Raw genomic sequence first — 16,599 nt, forward strand, 5'->3', positions numbered from 1 at the left:
CAAAACCACCCTGATAATGCCCTAGCAACAACCAAGAACACTCTAGCAATTATGTAGAACACCCTGACAACACCCTAGCAACCACCCAAAATATTCTAGCAACCAACCTGAACACCCTGATAATGCCCTAGTAACCACCTTGAACACCCTGATAATGCCTTAGCAACCAACCAGAACACCCTGGCAAAACACCCTAGCAACCACCCAGGCAAGCCCCTAGCAACCACCCAGAATACCCTGGCAACACCCTATTAACCACTAAGAACACCATGGCAATGCGCCTATAACCACTCAAAACATCCTGACAGCCACCTAGACCACCCTGGCAATGCCCTAGCAACAACCAAGAACATTCTAGCAACCAGCTAGAACACCCTGATAATGCCCTAGTAACCACCCAGAACACCCTGGCAACTACCAAGAACACCCTGGCAATGCACTAGTAACCACCTAGAACACCCTGATAATGCCCTAGCAACAACCAAGTACACTCTATCAATTATGTAGAACACTCTGACAACACCCTAGCAACCACCCAAAATATCCTAGCAACCATCCTGAACACCCTAGCAACGCCCTAGCAGCTACCCAGAACACCCTGATAATGCCATATCAACCAACCAGAACACCATGGCAAAATGCCCTAGCAACCACCAGAAACATACTGACAACACCCTAGCAACCACCCAAAATATTCTAGCAACCATCCAGAACACCCTGTCAATCCACTAGTAGCCACCGATCATTGACAGTGAGTTTTGAACAGGAAAACACCTCTCATATTTTCTACTGCAACCTAGCAACCACATAGAACACCCTGGTAACGCCCTAGTAGCCACCCATCGGCGCGTTTCCATTACAGATTTGCGCAAAACGTTCGCGTTTTTTCCTAAATGTCGACAAAAAACTATTGCGAAATGACGGCGTTTCCGATGTTATGTGACTTCATTTTTTTCCTCTTGCGATAAGTCATTCCAAAAATCATGGCAACGGACATTGGTAGGTTTATGTAACTTATATCTCAGTCACTGCACTGGCCATTATTAATAATCAAAGGAGACGTGTGTGTGTTATCCAGCATTAATTAAAGGAAAGACCCTTATAAAATGAGCGGCACATATGAGGAGGTTCTGGGAGTTTCTCCCTCATTTCTGCGACTTGATTGTGGCATTCCTTTGAGGTTTAGAATCCAGTATTCCTGTAATTCTTTTGTCTTTTATGAATTTAATAAAGAACTGTCTCGTATTCTGTCCAAACACACCGCGTCATCTACGTCAGGTGACTGTAAATGCGCACAAACTGTTTCCGTTGCAGTTTTGCAAAATATTTCTTTTTCGAATTGCCTGAAAAACCTCCTCATGCGAGCGTAAAAACTTTTCTGCGATAAATGGGAGTTTTTGCGAAATTGACGTGTTTCCATTGGGCGTATTTTCAATCCGCAATTTCAATTCGCGCAATTTGAAGGGAAATGGAAACACATATAACACATTTTCAAAGTAAAACACCGCTCTCATTTTACATTAATGTGAAATTAATGAAACTTTTCAAATCTAGTTTGTTTTATGTAGAAATAGTTTAAATAGTTTATATCTTTGGTAATGTACTGTTCAGTGAAGTACAGGAAATAAAGTGTGTGTGGGCGTGCGTGCGTGTAGGCTATGTGTGTGTGCGTGTGTGTGCGTGTATGTGTGTGTGTGTGTGTGTGTGTGTGAATGTGCGTGCCTGTGTGTGTGTGTGTGTTTGTGTGTGAATATGCGTGCCTGTGTGTGTGTGTGTGTGTGTGTGTGTGTGTGTGTGTGTGTGTGTGTGTGTGTGTGTGTGTGTGTGTGTGTGTGTGTGTGTGTGTGTGTGTGTGTACGAATGTGTGTGCCTGTATGTGTGTGTGTGTGTTGTCTCAGTGGTCTGGTTCTAGTTTTCTGGCTCTCCTCCAATCATACACTGTTATTTTTGGACTCAGCAATGGGAAAAATAAGAAAGCTAATTATATTTCACTGAAAAAGGACGTCAGCACACATATAGTAAATGTAGAAAATGTGCACATGATCAGCTGTTTCTGTTCAGTTTTCTGTTTGGGAATAGTTTCTGTCAGAAGATTGCCAGAGTTTCTCATGATTGCGTTTGATCAGTTTGGCAGCGGATTGGCTTTATGACGTGAACAATATGTTCTTATTTTCTGGAAACTTTCTCTGGATTCCTGTCTGTGATGTTTGATACTGCGCGAACACACACACACACACAGTTCGACTGAAGTGAACGCCGAGGTGTTTCTTCCGCTTTCGCATGTGCAACAATGGCTTATTTTTATCCTAATGTTAGTGGTCGAGCAGGACGGAAACTCACAGGAAATAAGGCCTCTCTTATATTTCTACTTCCTGTTTCCCCTCAGAACAGAAATAATAACCTCTGGAGTAATGACCTCTGAGACTGGAGTAATGATGCAGAAAATTCAGCTTTAATCACACTTTACTATAAATTCACATAGAAAACAGCTGTTTTATATTCTAATAATATTTCACAATAGGCCTATTACTGTTTTTTAATCAAATAAATGCGGCCTTGGTGAGCAAAAGCATTATTTATTGTAATTTTGTGTTAAACATTTATGTGCTCTATGCTATTGTTGCATTTATAAATTAATTATCCACAACACTATAAGTTACGGTGATTTTACCACGGTATGATTCCCGTAAGTGTGGTAAGATCACTGTAACTCGTAATTACAGATCCTGTGGATGTTTCTCATGTCTGCCGAGCCTCTCGTGATCGTGACCTTTGACCTTAAACTCTAGAGCTCATGGGAAATATTCAGAAGCACACTCACACAGCGCTGAGATTCTGTAGAAACTCTATTAGCAGGAAATCAAAACATAACACACACATCACTAGTAGTTTGACCCACAATCATTACAGAAAAACACTTGAGAATAATCTGTGTGTTCCTTTCTTTCACTGCAAACAGTGACGTGACTGTTGTTGCCTTTTTTTATTTTTTATTTTTTTATTGTGCTTGCAAATCCAGAGATGAGAGTAATGATATACAACTTTGTATAAAATACACAAAATATATGTCATCTGAACATACGGGGAAAAATGCAAACAATGATTTGCTATAAAAAAGAAAAATAACAAAGGAAAAATAGGAGAAGATAGAAAAAAGGCCATGAGGATTAGATATATTTTATACATCAGTTAGAGTGTACAAATTAATAATTACAAATTGAGGCTGTTTTACTTGCTTTCTTATTTACTGAGGATGAAATAGTGTTAAGGTACATATTAAATTCTTTAAAAAAAAATAATAATAATAATGGTTTGTTGTTGGTGAATTTACATTTATGTATGTAAAATTTGCGAAGAAAATAAATTAAATTGATCACAAAGCAAGCTTTGTTTTTAGTCAAGTTAAAATCAAAGTATCCGAAAATAATGTCTTTAAAGGTCACGGATATATTTTCCTGGATATTATCTTTAATAAATGTGTCAATATTTTTCCATAGTTGTTCAGTATAGAAACATGACCAAAATAAATGATAAACAGTTTCTGTGTGAACGTGGTAAAATGAGCGTCTTATGTCAGTATGCATTTGATATTTAATCATAAAATATTTAGTGTTGCTTTACCTTCACAGTGAATGGTTATTGTTATGATGGCTGCATTATGAAGAGCACAGAAATGGCTGTTGTTTTCCTGGTCTGTCCTGTAAAGAGCTTCGACCTCTGTGTTTATAGACTGAGAGCGACATCCTCTCAGAAAAATAAACATGTGTGTTCTCATGAACATCCCAGAGAAGATACACTCAATGTTCAACAGAATTTAAAGCGTCAATCAGTCTGGAGCTAAAAAAAAAAAAAACTCCACTAGACAAAACACAAATGTTATTTATTGTTATTTTACGATTGCAGCAGCAAATACTGCTGAAGCGTGTTGTAAAATGCCAATGTTATGTCTTTCACCACAGACACAGATGCTCTCTAGTGCCCCCTGTGTGAGTGTCAGATCATGACAAGAAATCCGTCACTGCTGCTGATGCTCATTCTGCTGCTGGACACAGAGGTGCGTCAATTAACAATCAGCAATATATTTATACAGCGTTTATTCATCTTTTCTTTTTTTCCCAGTTCGATTTATGTCTAAATCCAGACAAACAACACAAAACTAGGGATGCAGTGATGTATTTAAAAACAACCAATGATCATATCCTGTCAATCAAAACGTATCAGACTGCAACTCATACTGTGTGTGAAGAAAACTTCTCGTATTGTCTCTGCCTGTTTTCACTGATGCTGCGCTCACATGCTATCAGAATGATCGTAAATACGAGTTTCCTAGATCAAAAGTGCACATGAATGCCCTATGAAGTCGCCTGCTTGAATGCGATTGTCAATTTTTATTGTTGCCGCTGGTGTTGTGTAATATTCAGTTTCTGTGAAAAACTGTTCCAATGGGCAGTTCATGAATATGCATGCTTTGCCATTGGAACAGCTTTTTATAAATATGAACGTATGCTCTGCCCAATGGAACAGTTTTTTATGAAAATGCAAGTATGCTCCGCCCATTGGAACAGTTTCTGATGAACATGCACGTATGGTCCGTCCATTATTAGATGTTCATGAATATGCATGTATATATGCTCCATCCATTATTACAGTTTTTCATGAATATGCACGTATGCTCCGCCCATCGGAACAGTTTCTCATGAATATGCACGTATGCTCCGCCCATCGGAACAGTTTCTCATGAATATGCACGTTTGCTCCGCCCATCGGAACAGTTTCTCATGAATATGCATGTATGCCCCGCCCATCGGAACAGTTTCTCATGAATATGCATCTATGCCCCGCCCATCGGAACAGTTTCTCATGAATATGCATGTATGCTCCGCCCATCGGAACAGTTTCTCATGAATATGTACGTGTGCTCTGCCCATCTCGATCAAATCAAATCAAATCCTTTTATTGTCACACAACCATATACACAAGTGCAACAGTGGGTGAAATTCTTGGGTGCAATTCCGAGCAACATAGCAGTCATGACATGATGGACGTATAACAGTTTACAGTAAACATCCGATTTACATAGATTTACACAACTAATGTGCGCAAAATTACTCACAGTACCATATACATTAATAAAAACAATAAATAATATACAATATACAACAATATACAGAATACAAAACACAAAAAGGTATTTATACATACAATAGATACAGATATTGAAGAAATATGTATGTAGTTTACAGTAGATTATGTTGTGCTGTGTAGACAGTTAGACTGTTTATGTTTTTTGAACATGAGGGATCAAGAGTTAAGAAGTCTAATTGCATGGGGGAAGAAGCTGTTGAATCTGATCAGTTTCTCATGAAAATGCATGTATGCTCCGCCAATTGGAACAGGTTTTCACAGGAACTGAATATTACACAACACCAGTATGCTGGAGCGTGAGCTCTTGAAGCTCCGCCCTCTTCTTAAAAGGGGGCGGGGAGCATCAGCTCATTTGCATTTAAAGGGACACACACAAAATCGTCACATTTACCTCAGGAGAGCTATCTGATGTTCAGAGTTCATTAGTTCATTAGTATAAATACACTAGAGAGAAGCTTATTAACTGTTAATTATATATGTGTTTAGATAAATCTGTCATGTAGACATGTTTATGAAAACGTCTCAGGTTATGACTGTAACTTTTGTTCCCTGAGAATGGAACAAGACACTGTGTCGTCCACGACACAGGCGTCCCTTTGTAGCTTCCGTGTATGCCGTCATATGACGCAGCACCAATCAGGATTGGATTAGTTTCATTCATACTTCAGATGCGTTACGCTAAGGGCGTTCCCCAAAGTGTCGTAGTCGAAGCAGTTCGCGTTCCCTCGAAAGGGAACTACCTTATGTACAACTGAGTTACATACAAACATTTTAGTTTTTATTTGAGTGTGATTATTATATCTGAAAATAAATAGCAGTTGAATATATTAGTTTGGGCTCTGTTGTTAATTTTAACCTCTAATATTATAGTTATGTACCAAATGAGAAGATTCCACGTATAGTTTACAGCATTAGTTTCATTAAAAAAATCAGACTATCAATATCAACAGATATCATTTTGAATAATCGGCTGAGAGATTTAGTATCGGTGCATCCAGTAAAAAATACCATAAATTACTTACCTGTAACATAATAAAATTAATTTATCACTACAGTATCAGTTATTGTTAAAAAGTCGTCCACATATTTAAAATCCACATTAATCTTTTTTAATGTTAGTTTACTTAAAATTGTACTTTTGTTTGTTCATGTTAGTTTACAGTCCATTAATATAATTAAATGATAAATTTAAGATTAATAAATGCTGTAGAACTAATGTTAACATATTAAACCTTATTGTGAAGTATTATGTCTAACGTTCCTGTTTAATACGAGCACAGGTGTGTCAGTGTGAGGATGTGCTCGTAGTGACGAGGATGTCAGCAGATGAGGTGAGCGTGGATCCGAGCGTGACCCGTGAGCAGATCCTCTCCGCCCAGTTTGAGTGTTACCTCAAAATAATGTACGAGCCTCCGCGCAGAGATCCAGGTGAGCGTTGATCCGAAACACACATGCATAAATCAAGGACAGACATAAAAGTCAATTTGCAAAATAATTAAAATTTGAAATGTTGCAACTAAAGGAAATGATGAAGCACTAAAATTACATTTAATTTTTTTTTTAAATAAAACTATATATATATATATATATATATATATATATATATATATATATATATATATATGGAATAAATATTAACAAAAGAACATAACTGTCACAGAGTCAGCCACACGGTCACAGCCCCAATCACCAGGACCCACCCACTCATTCACAAACACCAGGACCCACCCACTCATTCACAATCACCAGGACCCACCCACTCATTCACAAACACCAGGACCCACCCACTCATTCACAATCACCAGGACCCACCCACTCATTCACAATCACCAGTACACGCCCACTCATTCACAATCACCAGTACGCACCCACTCATTCACAATCACCAATACACGCCCACTCATTCACAATCACCAGTACCCACCCACTCATTCACAATCACCAGGACCCACCCACTCATTCACAATCACCAGGACCCACCCACTCATTCACAATCAGCAGTACGCACCCACTCATTCACAATCACCAGGACCCACCCACTCATTCACAATCAGCAGTACGCGCCCACTCATTCACAATCACCAGTACGCGCCCACTCATTCACAATCACCAGTACGCGCCCACTCATTCACAATCACCAGGACCCGCCCACTCATTCACAATCAGCAGTACGCACCCACTCATTCACAATCACCAGGACCCACCCACTCATTCACAATCAGCAGTACGCACCCACTCATTCACAATCACCAGGACCCACCCACTCATTCACAATCACCAGTACGCGCCCACTCATTCACAATCACCAGTACGCGCCCACTCATTCACAATCACCAGGACCCACCCACTCGTTCACAATCACCAGTACGCGCCCACTCATTCACAATCACCAGTACATGCACTCGTTCACAATCACCAGGACCCGCCCACTCGTTCACAATCACCGGGACCAACCCACTCATTCACAATCACCAGTACACGCCCACTCGTTCACAATCACCAGGACCCGGACACTCGTTCACAATCACCAGGACCCGCCCACTCGTTCACAATCACCAGGACCCACCCACTCGTTCACAATCACCAGGACCCGGACACTCGTTCATAATCACCAGGACCCGCCCACTCGTTCACAATCACCGGGTCCCGCACACTCGTTCACAATCACCGGGACCCGCCCACTCATTCACAATCACCAGGACCTGCCCACTCGTTCACAATCACCGGGACCCGCCCACTCATTCACAATCACCAGGACCTGCCCACTCGTTCACAATCACAGGGACCTGCACACACGTGTGATCACCTAACTGAGATCGTTAAAAATAGGGCCCTAAATGTAAATGTTAAAGTAAATGTAAATAAAGTGTGTGTATGTGTGTGTGTCGCCCCCTGCAGGCCCGTACTGTAACCGTACATGGGACGGGTGGCTCTGCTGGGGAGACTCCGCCCCCGGCACCGCCTTCCAGCACTGCCCCTCCTACTTCCAGGATTTTGATCCATCTGGTGAGATAATAATAATAATAATAATAATATGTTTATTTTATATAGCGCCTTTCTACAAACTCAAGGTCACTTTACAATATGATACAAATAAATATGACAGTAGACAAAGAAACTATACAGATTAACTGAATAGGTAACATAATTAAACTGAAAAAGATAAACATGACAAGAATCAGATCATAAAGGGATCAGACAAACAAGAAGCAAAAGGATATGTTTTAAGGTGGGTTTTGAAATCATGTAATGATGGAAGGTCACGAATGTGTTGGGGAATAGAATTCCAGAGAGTGGGGGCACTCACTCGTATTAATTTTTTATTCATATATTTGTTGTACATTAACAGAAAGGCATTAATATCTGAAAGTTTAACAAACAAGACTAAGCTAACATTCAATCATCACATCACAAGCAGAAGAACCTCTTTATCACATAAATAACTTTTACACTACAGTTCAAAAGTTTAGGGTCTATAAGATTTTTTTTAAAAATTAGCTTCTGCTCACTAAGGCTGCGTTTATTTGATCAAAAATACAGTAAAAAATTTGAAATATTTTAAGAATGTAAATCAGTTGTTTTGTTTAATATATAGTAAAGTGTAATTTATTCCTGTGATCAAAGCTGAATATGTAGCATCATTACTCCAGTCTTCAGTGTCACATGATCCTTCAGAAATCAGTATAATTTGATGATTTGCTGCTCAAGAAACATTATCAGTGTTAAAAACAGTTCATATTGTGGTGAAATCCATGATACATTTTATTTTTCAGGATTCTTTCATGAATTTATTAAGAATTTATTTGAAATAGAATCTTTTGCAACATTATAAATGTCTTAACGGTAACTTTTCATCAATTTAATGCAATAATGCTGAGTTCCAAAAGTTTGAGACCATGTTTAAAATCTGCAATTTTGATTTCGTTATTTTCTTATTTAAACCTGGAAAAATTTAGGGTTAAAAAAAAATAATTTAAACTTGGGGAAATTTTTTTATATAAATTTGACAAAACTACAGCTATATATATATATATATATATATATATATATATATATTCTTATTGTGCCACTTAAATTCGAGCTGTAGTTTTGTCTGTTTATATATTTTACTTCGCTGATATGGAATTTCTATCTTCTCTTTTTAATTGAGAGCAAAACAAATTATATTGTAATTAAAACGATTTCAAATGCTTTTCAAGGTAGTTTTAATTACAAAAATAAAGTTATTTTGATTGTAATAGAAATTATTGTGTTGGGAAAAGTTACTTTTAAAAGTAATGCATTTCAATATTGCGTTACTCCAAGAAAAAGTAACTAGTTGCATTACTAAGAAAGTAATCTGTTACGTTATTTTTGCTTTACTTTTTTCTCATTTTTAAAATAAAAAAAGTTACATTTTTTTGCAAAAATAAAGTTCCTTTCACACTAAAAGTAAAATGAATAAACCTCAGGCTGAAGGAAATGCAGATTTATTCAACGTGGGGACAGGAGAGCTGTCAGTCAAAGTAACTTGCTTTACTTACTGAAAAAGAAACTCAGATACTTTAATGTAAATTTAAAAGAAATGCATTACTTTAAAAGACTAATTTGATTAAGTAACTCGACTAAGGTAACTTGTGATGCACACAAACACATGTTTTTTTTAAACATTTTGCCTTTTGCTCATTCAGAGAAAGTGACCAAAGTGTGTGACTCAGACGGTCATTGGTTTCGTCACCCAGAAAGCAACCGTCTCTGGTCCAATTACACTCAGTGCTCGGCTTACACTAAGCAGAAACTCAAGGTTAAGCTTCAGTTTAAATTTGAAATCATTATTTCATAATCCTGTCTGTCTTATAATATCTGTGGTTCTGGTTTTTCCTGCAGCTTACGCTTGTGGGTTACTATCTGGCTATTGTGGGAAACGTCCTCTCCATCATATCGCTTATCATTTCCATATGCATCTTCTCCTACTTCAAGTACGTTTGTTACAACAAACACAAATAAGAGTAAATTCCCAGCTTGCAAAAATATATTCTACAAACATTTTGCTAATGTAACGTCCAGGTTTAAAATCTTCTAAAAATGTTATTTCCTGGTTATACGAACATTAAGGGAACATTCTATTTCACAATTTTTCAAACAATATTGGAATGTTACTTTTGAACGTTTTGAAAAAAGTAACATTTAAAAAACGTTAGAAGAACATCTGTTTCAGAAAAAAAAAATCCATTAACAATGTATGAATAATTTTACACATAATCACATAATCATTAATTTGCATATGCCCACCTTCAGAGCAAGGCGTCGACCAATAGCTACACATCATCACACCACAGGCTCCGCCCACTGGCGTTCAGTCTCTTAAATGAAAGAGTGAAAGAACGTTTGTCCAGTTTAAACAGCTGGTTTGAGTTTCTGTCGAGACTTCAGAAGATCCGGCGTCAGAAACAAGTGGATGGTTTATTTGAACGGCGTCGCAGGATTATATGTTTGTTCGGAGCGTTTGACTGAGACACAGTGTAATGGAGAGTTCACAGAGAAACTTCTGTTGACAGATGAAGCAGAGACTGTATTAATCTGACAAACCCTCAGTAAATGATTCATAATGCTTCGTCTGTAAATGGATCATGTTTTCAGTAGCAAGTGATACTGTTTCCTATACAATGACGTTAGCCAATCATAACAGTGGGCATTTGCTGACAAAAGCCTTAAAGGAGCCGCGCATTAAAAAGTGATCATTTCAGACAGTATGAAGGTTGTAAATTAACATTTTCTGCATATATTTTAGGGGTTTTTTTGTGCATAAAACTTTATTTACACTATAAGTGAAACTCAAGCGACATATTAAAATAATAATACAAAAAACATGTCATGACCCCTTTATGTATTTTTGAAAAGGCTTTATACCTCACCTACTGTATAAAGAACGAGTGCTTGGTGTTTGTGCAGGTGTTTGAGCTGTCAGCGTATCACTCTTCATAAAAACATGTTCACATCCTTCATCCTGAACTCCTTCGCCACCATCGGCTGGTTCTACTTCGTCATCGGCGACCAGCAGACCAGAACAGACTCTGTAAGTCCACACACACACACACACACACACACACACACACACACACACACACACACACACACACACACAAACACACACACACACACACACACACACACACACACACACACACACACACACACACACACACACACACACACACACACACACATATATATGACAGTATTCATATGAGCATTATGAACCAATCTTAATTGTCGCTTTCACTTAAATCTTTATTGTGATACAGGGGTTTTCAAAATGGGTTTAGTTAAAGTTACTGTGCTCTCAAAATACTAAATATATATATATATATATTTTTTAAATTTAATTGAACTTGTAGGGTCATTAAAAAATAATGCAATGTTTTATAATAATTTGAGAGGAAAAGATTACAAATGCATCTTAGGCAGTCAAAGTTAATGTGTGCACTTAAAATATTAATTACACAATTAATACAATTTATATTAATAATACAAGTTTTAATTTAAATAATGGCTAGATAATATTTTATAATCATTTCAATGGTCATGCTTGTCATGCTTTTATGAAGCACAATCGCAAATATAAATGGACAACTTTAAAGGGGATTTTCTAAATGTTTAAATTTTTTTGCACCCTCAGATTCCAGATTTTCAAATAGTCTTAAGTCCAAATATTGTATATCCTACAAACCATACATCAATGGAAAGCTTTTTTATTCAGCTTTCAGATTATGTATAAATCTCAATTTAAAACAATTGACCCATGTGACTGGTTTTGTGGTCCAGGGTCACATATATAAATATTTTTAAAAATATGTTGCAAGACGTAGTGTTACAATTCCAGTCTTGTTTCCCGTGTCCAAAATAAGGACTCTTATTTTGAAGTGTATTTTTGTTCCTGCTGTTTGACGCCCTTTGATTAGTTTCTCTTTTATTTGTTTTCATTGCTGCCTTGTTTGTTCCATAGTCTTGTTAGTTTCAAGTTAGCCTCGTTAGTCTCCATGGCAACTAATTACCCTCACCTGTTCCTTGTTATCTTGTGTATTTAAACCCCAGTGTTTCCTGTGTTCTTCATCTGGTGTTGTCTTTCTATAACTGTTATTGTGGTGTGCTCAGGTCTGGTTTCATGCATGTTTTTTGATAGTTTATTTTTTAGAGTTATTTGTATTTTCATCGAACTTTATTAAATCCTCTTTGTTCGGATCCATCTATCCCTTGTCTCTGACTTCGCCGCATGACAGATAGATAGATAGCTTCCTTTATTTTTTAGGAAAGGGCCTCCTACAAGGGTATTGGCACATTTAGGGGTCCTTTGGCAGTTTATATGTGTGTTCAGTTTCAGATAGGCTGTAAGATCCTGGCGAGTCTCATTCACTACACCTCATGCTCCAATTTCTTCTGGATGTTGTGTGAGGGCATCTACCTGCACACGCTCATCATCGTGGCCGTGTTTGTGGGCGAGCAGCAGCTGGGCTGGTACTACGTCCTCGGCTGGGGTACGTACTGAACACGAGCCCGGATCGCCCTTTACAAATCAACATCAATACGTCTTTGACCTGTGTGTATGTGTTTGTATACATTTGCCACGATTTCCCCTGTGTTTTTGTGTTGTGTGTTCTGGGACTTTTATTTTGAAGTATAATTTCTGATTATCTGTTCACTTCCTGTAGTTTGTTCCTGTTTGCCTTTGTTTGTTCACATAGTGAGTAATTACCCTCACCTGTCCTGTGTTAGCCCCTTGTGTAAAAAGAAGATGCGTATCAAAATAAAAGTCCTAGAACACAGAACACACAAAGCACAGTAATCGTGATATATACATTTGGGCTGTCAAGCGAATTAATCTAATTAATTACATGATGTGCCAGTTAATTAATTAATTAATCGCACAGCAATTTTGTTTGAAAAATTATCCCCAAAAGATAATTTAAGGTCATTGTTGTGTTAAAGGTGCAGTGTGTGATTTTTAGTGGCATCTAGTGGTGAGGTTGTGAATTGCACCAAACAGAAATTATGGTGGCCAACAGGAAGTGATGTCGTCGTCTCAGACAGCAGAGAGTAGCCAGTTAAGCAATAAAGTTTCTTGACAAAGATTAATTAAGAAATTAGGTTTACTTAATTATTCAGTTAAACGATAAGTTATTGCAAATATTATTGTTACTTGTTCATCATTGTGTCAGTGTTATATTCGCTGACTGTATCAGATTCTTTGCATGAATAACAACATAGTGACGAAACGCGTTTGTCCGTTCAGGGCCACCGTAGAAACATGTGGATGTAAGGAGACCCGCGGTGTGTGTAGAGAGAAAACACTCGTTCTAAGGTAATATAAACATAACGGTTCATTATGAAATGTCTCTATACACCACTGAAAACATAGTTATGTATATTATATTGCATTTCTGTCAACAGATCTTCCTAAATATTACACAATGCACCTTTAAATGAGAAAAGCATCAAATAGCTTTAGAAAGAAAATATTTTAATTGTTTTAACGTAGAATATATTAGACATCAACTTGTAGGCTACAACAGCCATGATTTTTTCATAAGCTGCATATGAATTGGTATTTAGATCAAAACAGTTTGTTTACCAACATTCTTCAAAATATTTCTTTTATGGTCCACAAAAGACAGAAAGTCATACAGGTTTGAGACGACACGAGAGTGAGTAAATGTTAATAAACGTATTAAAATTTTTGGGGAAAACTATACCCAAAATAATAATAAAAAAATGTTTAATGAAGTGATACTTCAAAAAAGAAACTAAAACTTCCAGTAGGTGGCGGCAAAGGTCTAAATGAGCAAGTCATTGAATCATTCATTCACTTATTGTTCACAGAATAATAATAATGAATATAATGTTTACTAGACTTTGTTAAATAACTTCCAGCTTTTGTTTTCATCATGATCTATTGTGCAAGAAATTAAAGATTGATCACCCAATGATTACTGTAGATTTTCTCAATGCAAAAATAACATTATATATCCAGAGGACGACATTCGTCAGGCGTCTTGTTTAAAGATAACGTAGTGAGTTATTCCTACAGGTTTCCCAGTGATCCCTGCTGTCATGTACGCTGTGGCACGTCTGCTCTTCCTCGATGACAGGTAAACCTGAGATTTAAAACTTAAAATGAACCAACATAAAGATATATACACACACATAAAATTTATATCCGTGAGGAATCAAATTGATTATAACCCGGACGAGCCCCCATAAATGTTACGTCCCTTAGATGTTCCCCATTGACTTCCTTTTTTTTTCAATGGAGACCAGCAAATATTTGGTTACCAACACTCTTCAAAGAAATATAATAAATAAAAATACTATAATCTAAAATAAAAATAAAAATAAAAATACTATAATAAAGAAATATAGAAGATAAAAACATTTTCTACAGAAGAAAGACATTCATACGGCTTTAGAACAACTTGAGGATGAGTGCATGATGACAGAATTTTAATTTTTGGGCAAACTAACCCTTTAAATGTTTAATCGCAGTGACATTGTGTGTTTGACAGGTGTTGGGTCATGAACACAAATCTGCTGTACATCACACACGGCCCGATACATGTCGCTCTGCTGGTGAGCTTCATCAACATCATACACACTGCAAAACATTCCACACTGCAAGACATCTTCTTCCTCAGTGTTTCTGTATACAAATATCTAAACATTGTTAAATCACGATATACATTTACCTGGGAAGCAATATACTTAAGAATTTTAAGTCTTGATTTCTGAAAAATGCATCGTTTATACCTAAAACAAGAAAAATTCAGAAAATATTAACATTTTTCCCTTTAAATTAAATGGGTCACAAAACCACCAGTTAGTTCCAAAGACTTTATATAATACAAAGACAATGCACTCATATTACTGTGAATGGGAAAAAGTGCAATATGGCAGAATAAGTCCCGCCTTTTAAATAAAGAGCCAATCACTGATTGGTGAAGTCATCGCCGGATGCAATGGAAACTTATTAGAACTGCTCTTATGACTGCCCAAATGCAAATTGGCTGGAAAATAAGCTTTTTTTAACAATATTTGATTATAAGAAACAACATTTATTAGGATAGTTCATGTGAGATTTTGTTTTTTGATTTGAAATATTTTATTCAAATATGATTTCGGCCAGTAATTTTTGAGATTTCAGGGTCTGTTGAAGAAAACCTAAGAACTTTTACAAAGCAAAACCAAAAAATTTTTTTGATCCATTAATGCATCTCTCTCATCAAGGTATGCTGCCATGAATAATTAAGCTAGGTGTCTTCTCATAGGATGAGGACCCGCAGTCTCATGAATAATTAAGCTAGGTGTCTTCTCATAGGATAAGGACACTGTAGCAATGTTCAGGGAAGAAGGAGGCGTGAACCGGCGATCATTCAAATAAACTTTATTAAAATAAAACAAACCAAACTAAAATACTGCCAGCAGCCCCTCGCGGACGACTGCTGGCTTACCTAAAACAAACATAACGGCCAGCACCCCCTCGCGGACGACTGCTGGCTAAAATAAAACACAAATACCTAAAACAAAACTCAACTAAAATACAGGCCTGTTCCTCTCTCGATCATTACCGTCGTCGCTACTCCTTTATGCTTCCGCTCCTCCGTGAGAGATGCGAGACCGGTGTGTTTCACAGGTGTTGCTCATTAGCAATCGCACCACCGGCCTCGCGCCGTTCTCTCACGTCCCTCGGCCGTCCTGTTCGCCACATACCCCCATCGCCCCTCACAGGCCGGGGGGTACCCACGAGCCTGTGCCTACTCCCCCCCGGCGGCGGCGATCCCTGGGGGGTATGGACCGACAAGCCGAGAGGAAACGGAGACGGAAGCATGAGGAGCGACAGATCGAGAGAGGGGAGAGAGGAGAAAAAAATAAAAAATTGGTCCGGTTCCCACAACGCGCTGCCATCTGGTCCTCCACCAGCTGGGCGATCTTCTCCGCGGTGCCTGGCGGTGACGCTGGGTAGCCCTCGGTGGACGGCTCGACGCTCCTTCGCCGCCCGGTGGATGGCGACGGCTCCTCGGGTGCCTTGGGCAGACGGTAGGAGTCCCCCGCTCCCTGCTCCTCCCCTTCATTGGTGGACGGCAGCAGGCTCCGGCCCACGGCGAGTGGCGGCGACTCCTCCTCTCCCTCCCGGATGGCAGCCGCCCCTCCAATACCCAGGCGGCCGGCAGCGAGCTCGACCGTCCCACCGGCAACTCACTCCAGCGCACCACCTCGAGCGTTCATGGCCGCGAGTCCCCCGCTCCCTACTCCTCCCCTTCTGGCGGATGGCAGCAGGCTCCGGCCCACGGCGAGCGGCGGCGACTTGCGCACCACGCTAGATGGCACCGCGGATTCCCCATAGCGGCGAGGACTCTCTGACAGCGCGTTCCTCCCTCTTCCCGGGTTTCGGCACCAGTGTAGCAATGTTCAGGGAAGAAGGAG

At 38.7% G+C, this 16,599-nt stretch overlaps 1 protein-coding gene across 2 annotated transcripts in view; it reads left to right on the forward strand.

Annotated features, from left to right (window-relative positions):
- Window positions 1-16,599, forward strand: part of calcrl2 (calcitonin receptor-like 2) — a 28,180-nt gene that overhangs the window by 2,152 nt on the left and 9,429 nt on the right. For both annotated transcript variants that reach the window (XM_077218656.1, XM_077218657.1), the window contains exons 2-10: window positions 3,960-4,054; window positions 6,426-6,573; window positions 8,044-8,151; window positions 9,816-9,928; window positions 10,012-10,103; window positions 11,077-11,200; window positions 12,500-12,659; window positions 14,210-14,270; window positions 14,685-14,748. In XM_077218656.1, the coding sequence (XP_077074771.1) occupies window positions 4,001-4,054; window positions 6,426-6,573; window positions 8,044-8,151; window positions 9,816-9,928; window positions 10,012-10,103; window positions 11,077-11,200; window positions 12,500-12,659; window positions 14,210-14,270; window positions 14,685-14,748 (924 nt within the window). In that variant the 5' untranslated portion in view covers window positions 3,960-4,000. The remainder of the gene's footprint in view (window positions 1-3,959; window positions 4,055-6,425; window positions 6,574-8,043; window positions 8,152-9,815; window positions 9,929-10,011; window positions 10,104-11,076; window positions 11,201-12,499; window positions 12,660-14,209; window positions 14,271-14,684; window positions 14,749-16,599) is intronic.

Source organism: Siphateles boraxobius, unplaced genomic scaffold (genome assembly GCF_051911475.1).
Source record: "Siphateles boraxobius isolate OS27281-9 unplaced genomic scaffold, OSU_SipBor_1 77, whole genome shotgun sequence".
NCBI lineage: Eukaryota > Metazoa > Chordata > Actinopteri > Cypriniformes > Leuciscidae > Siphateles > Siphateles boraxobius.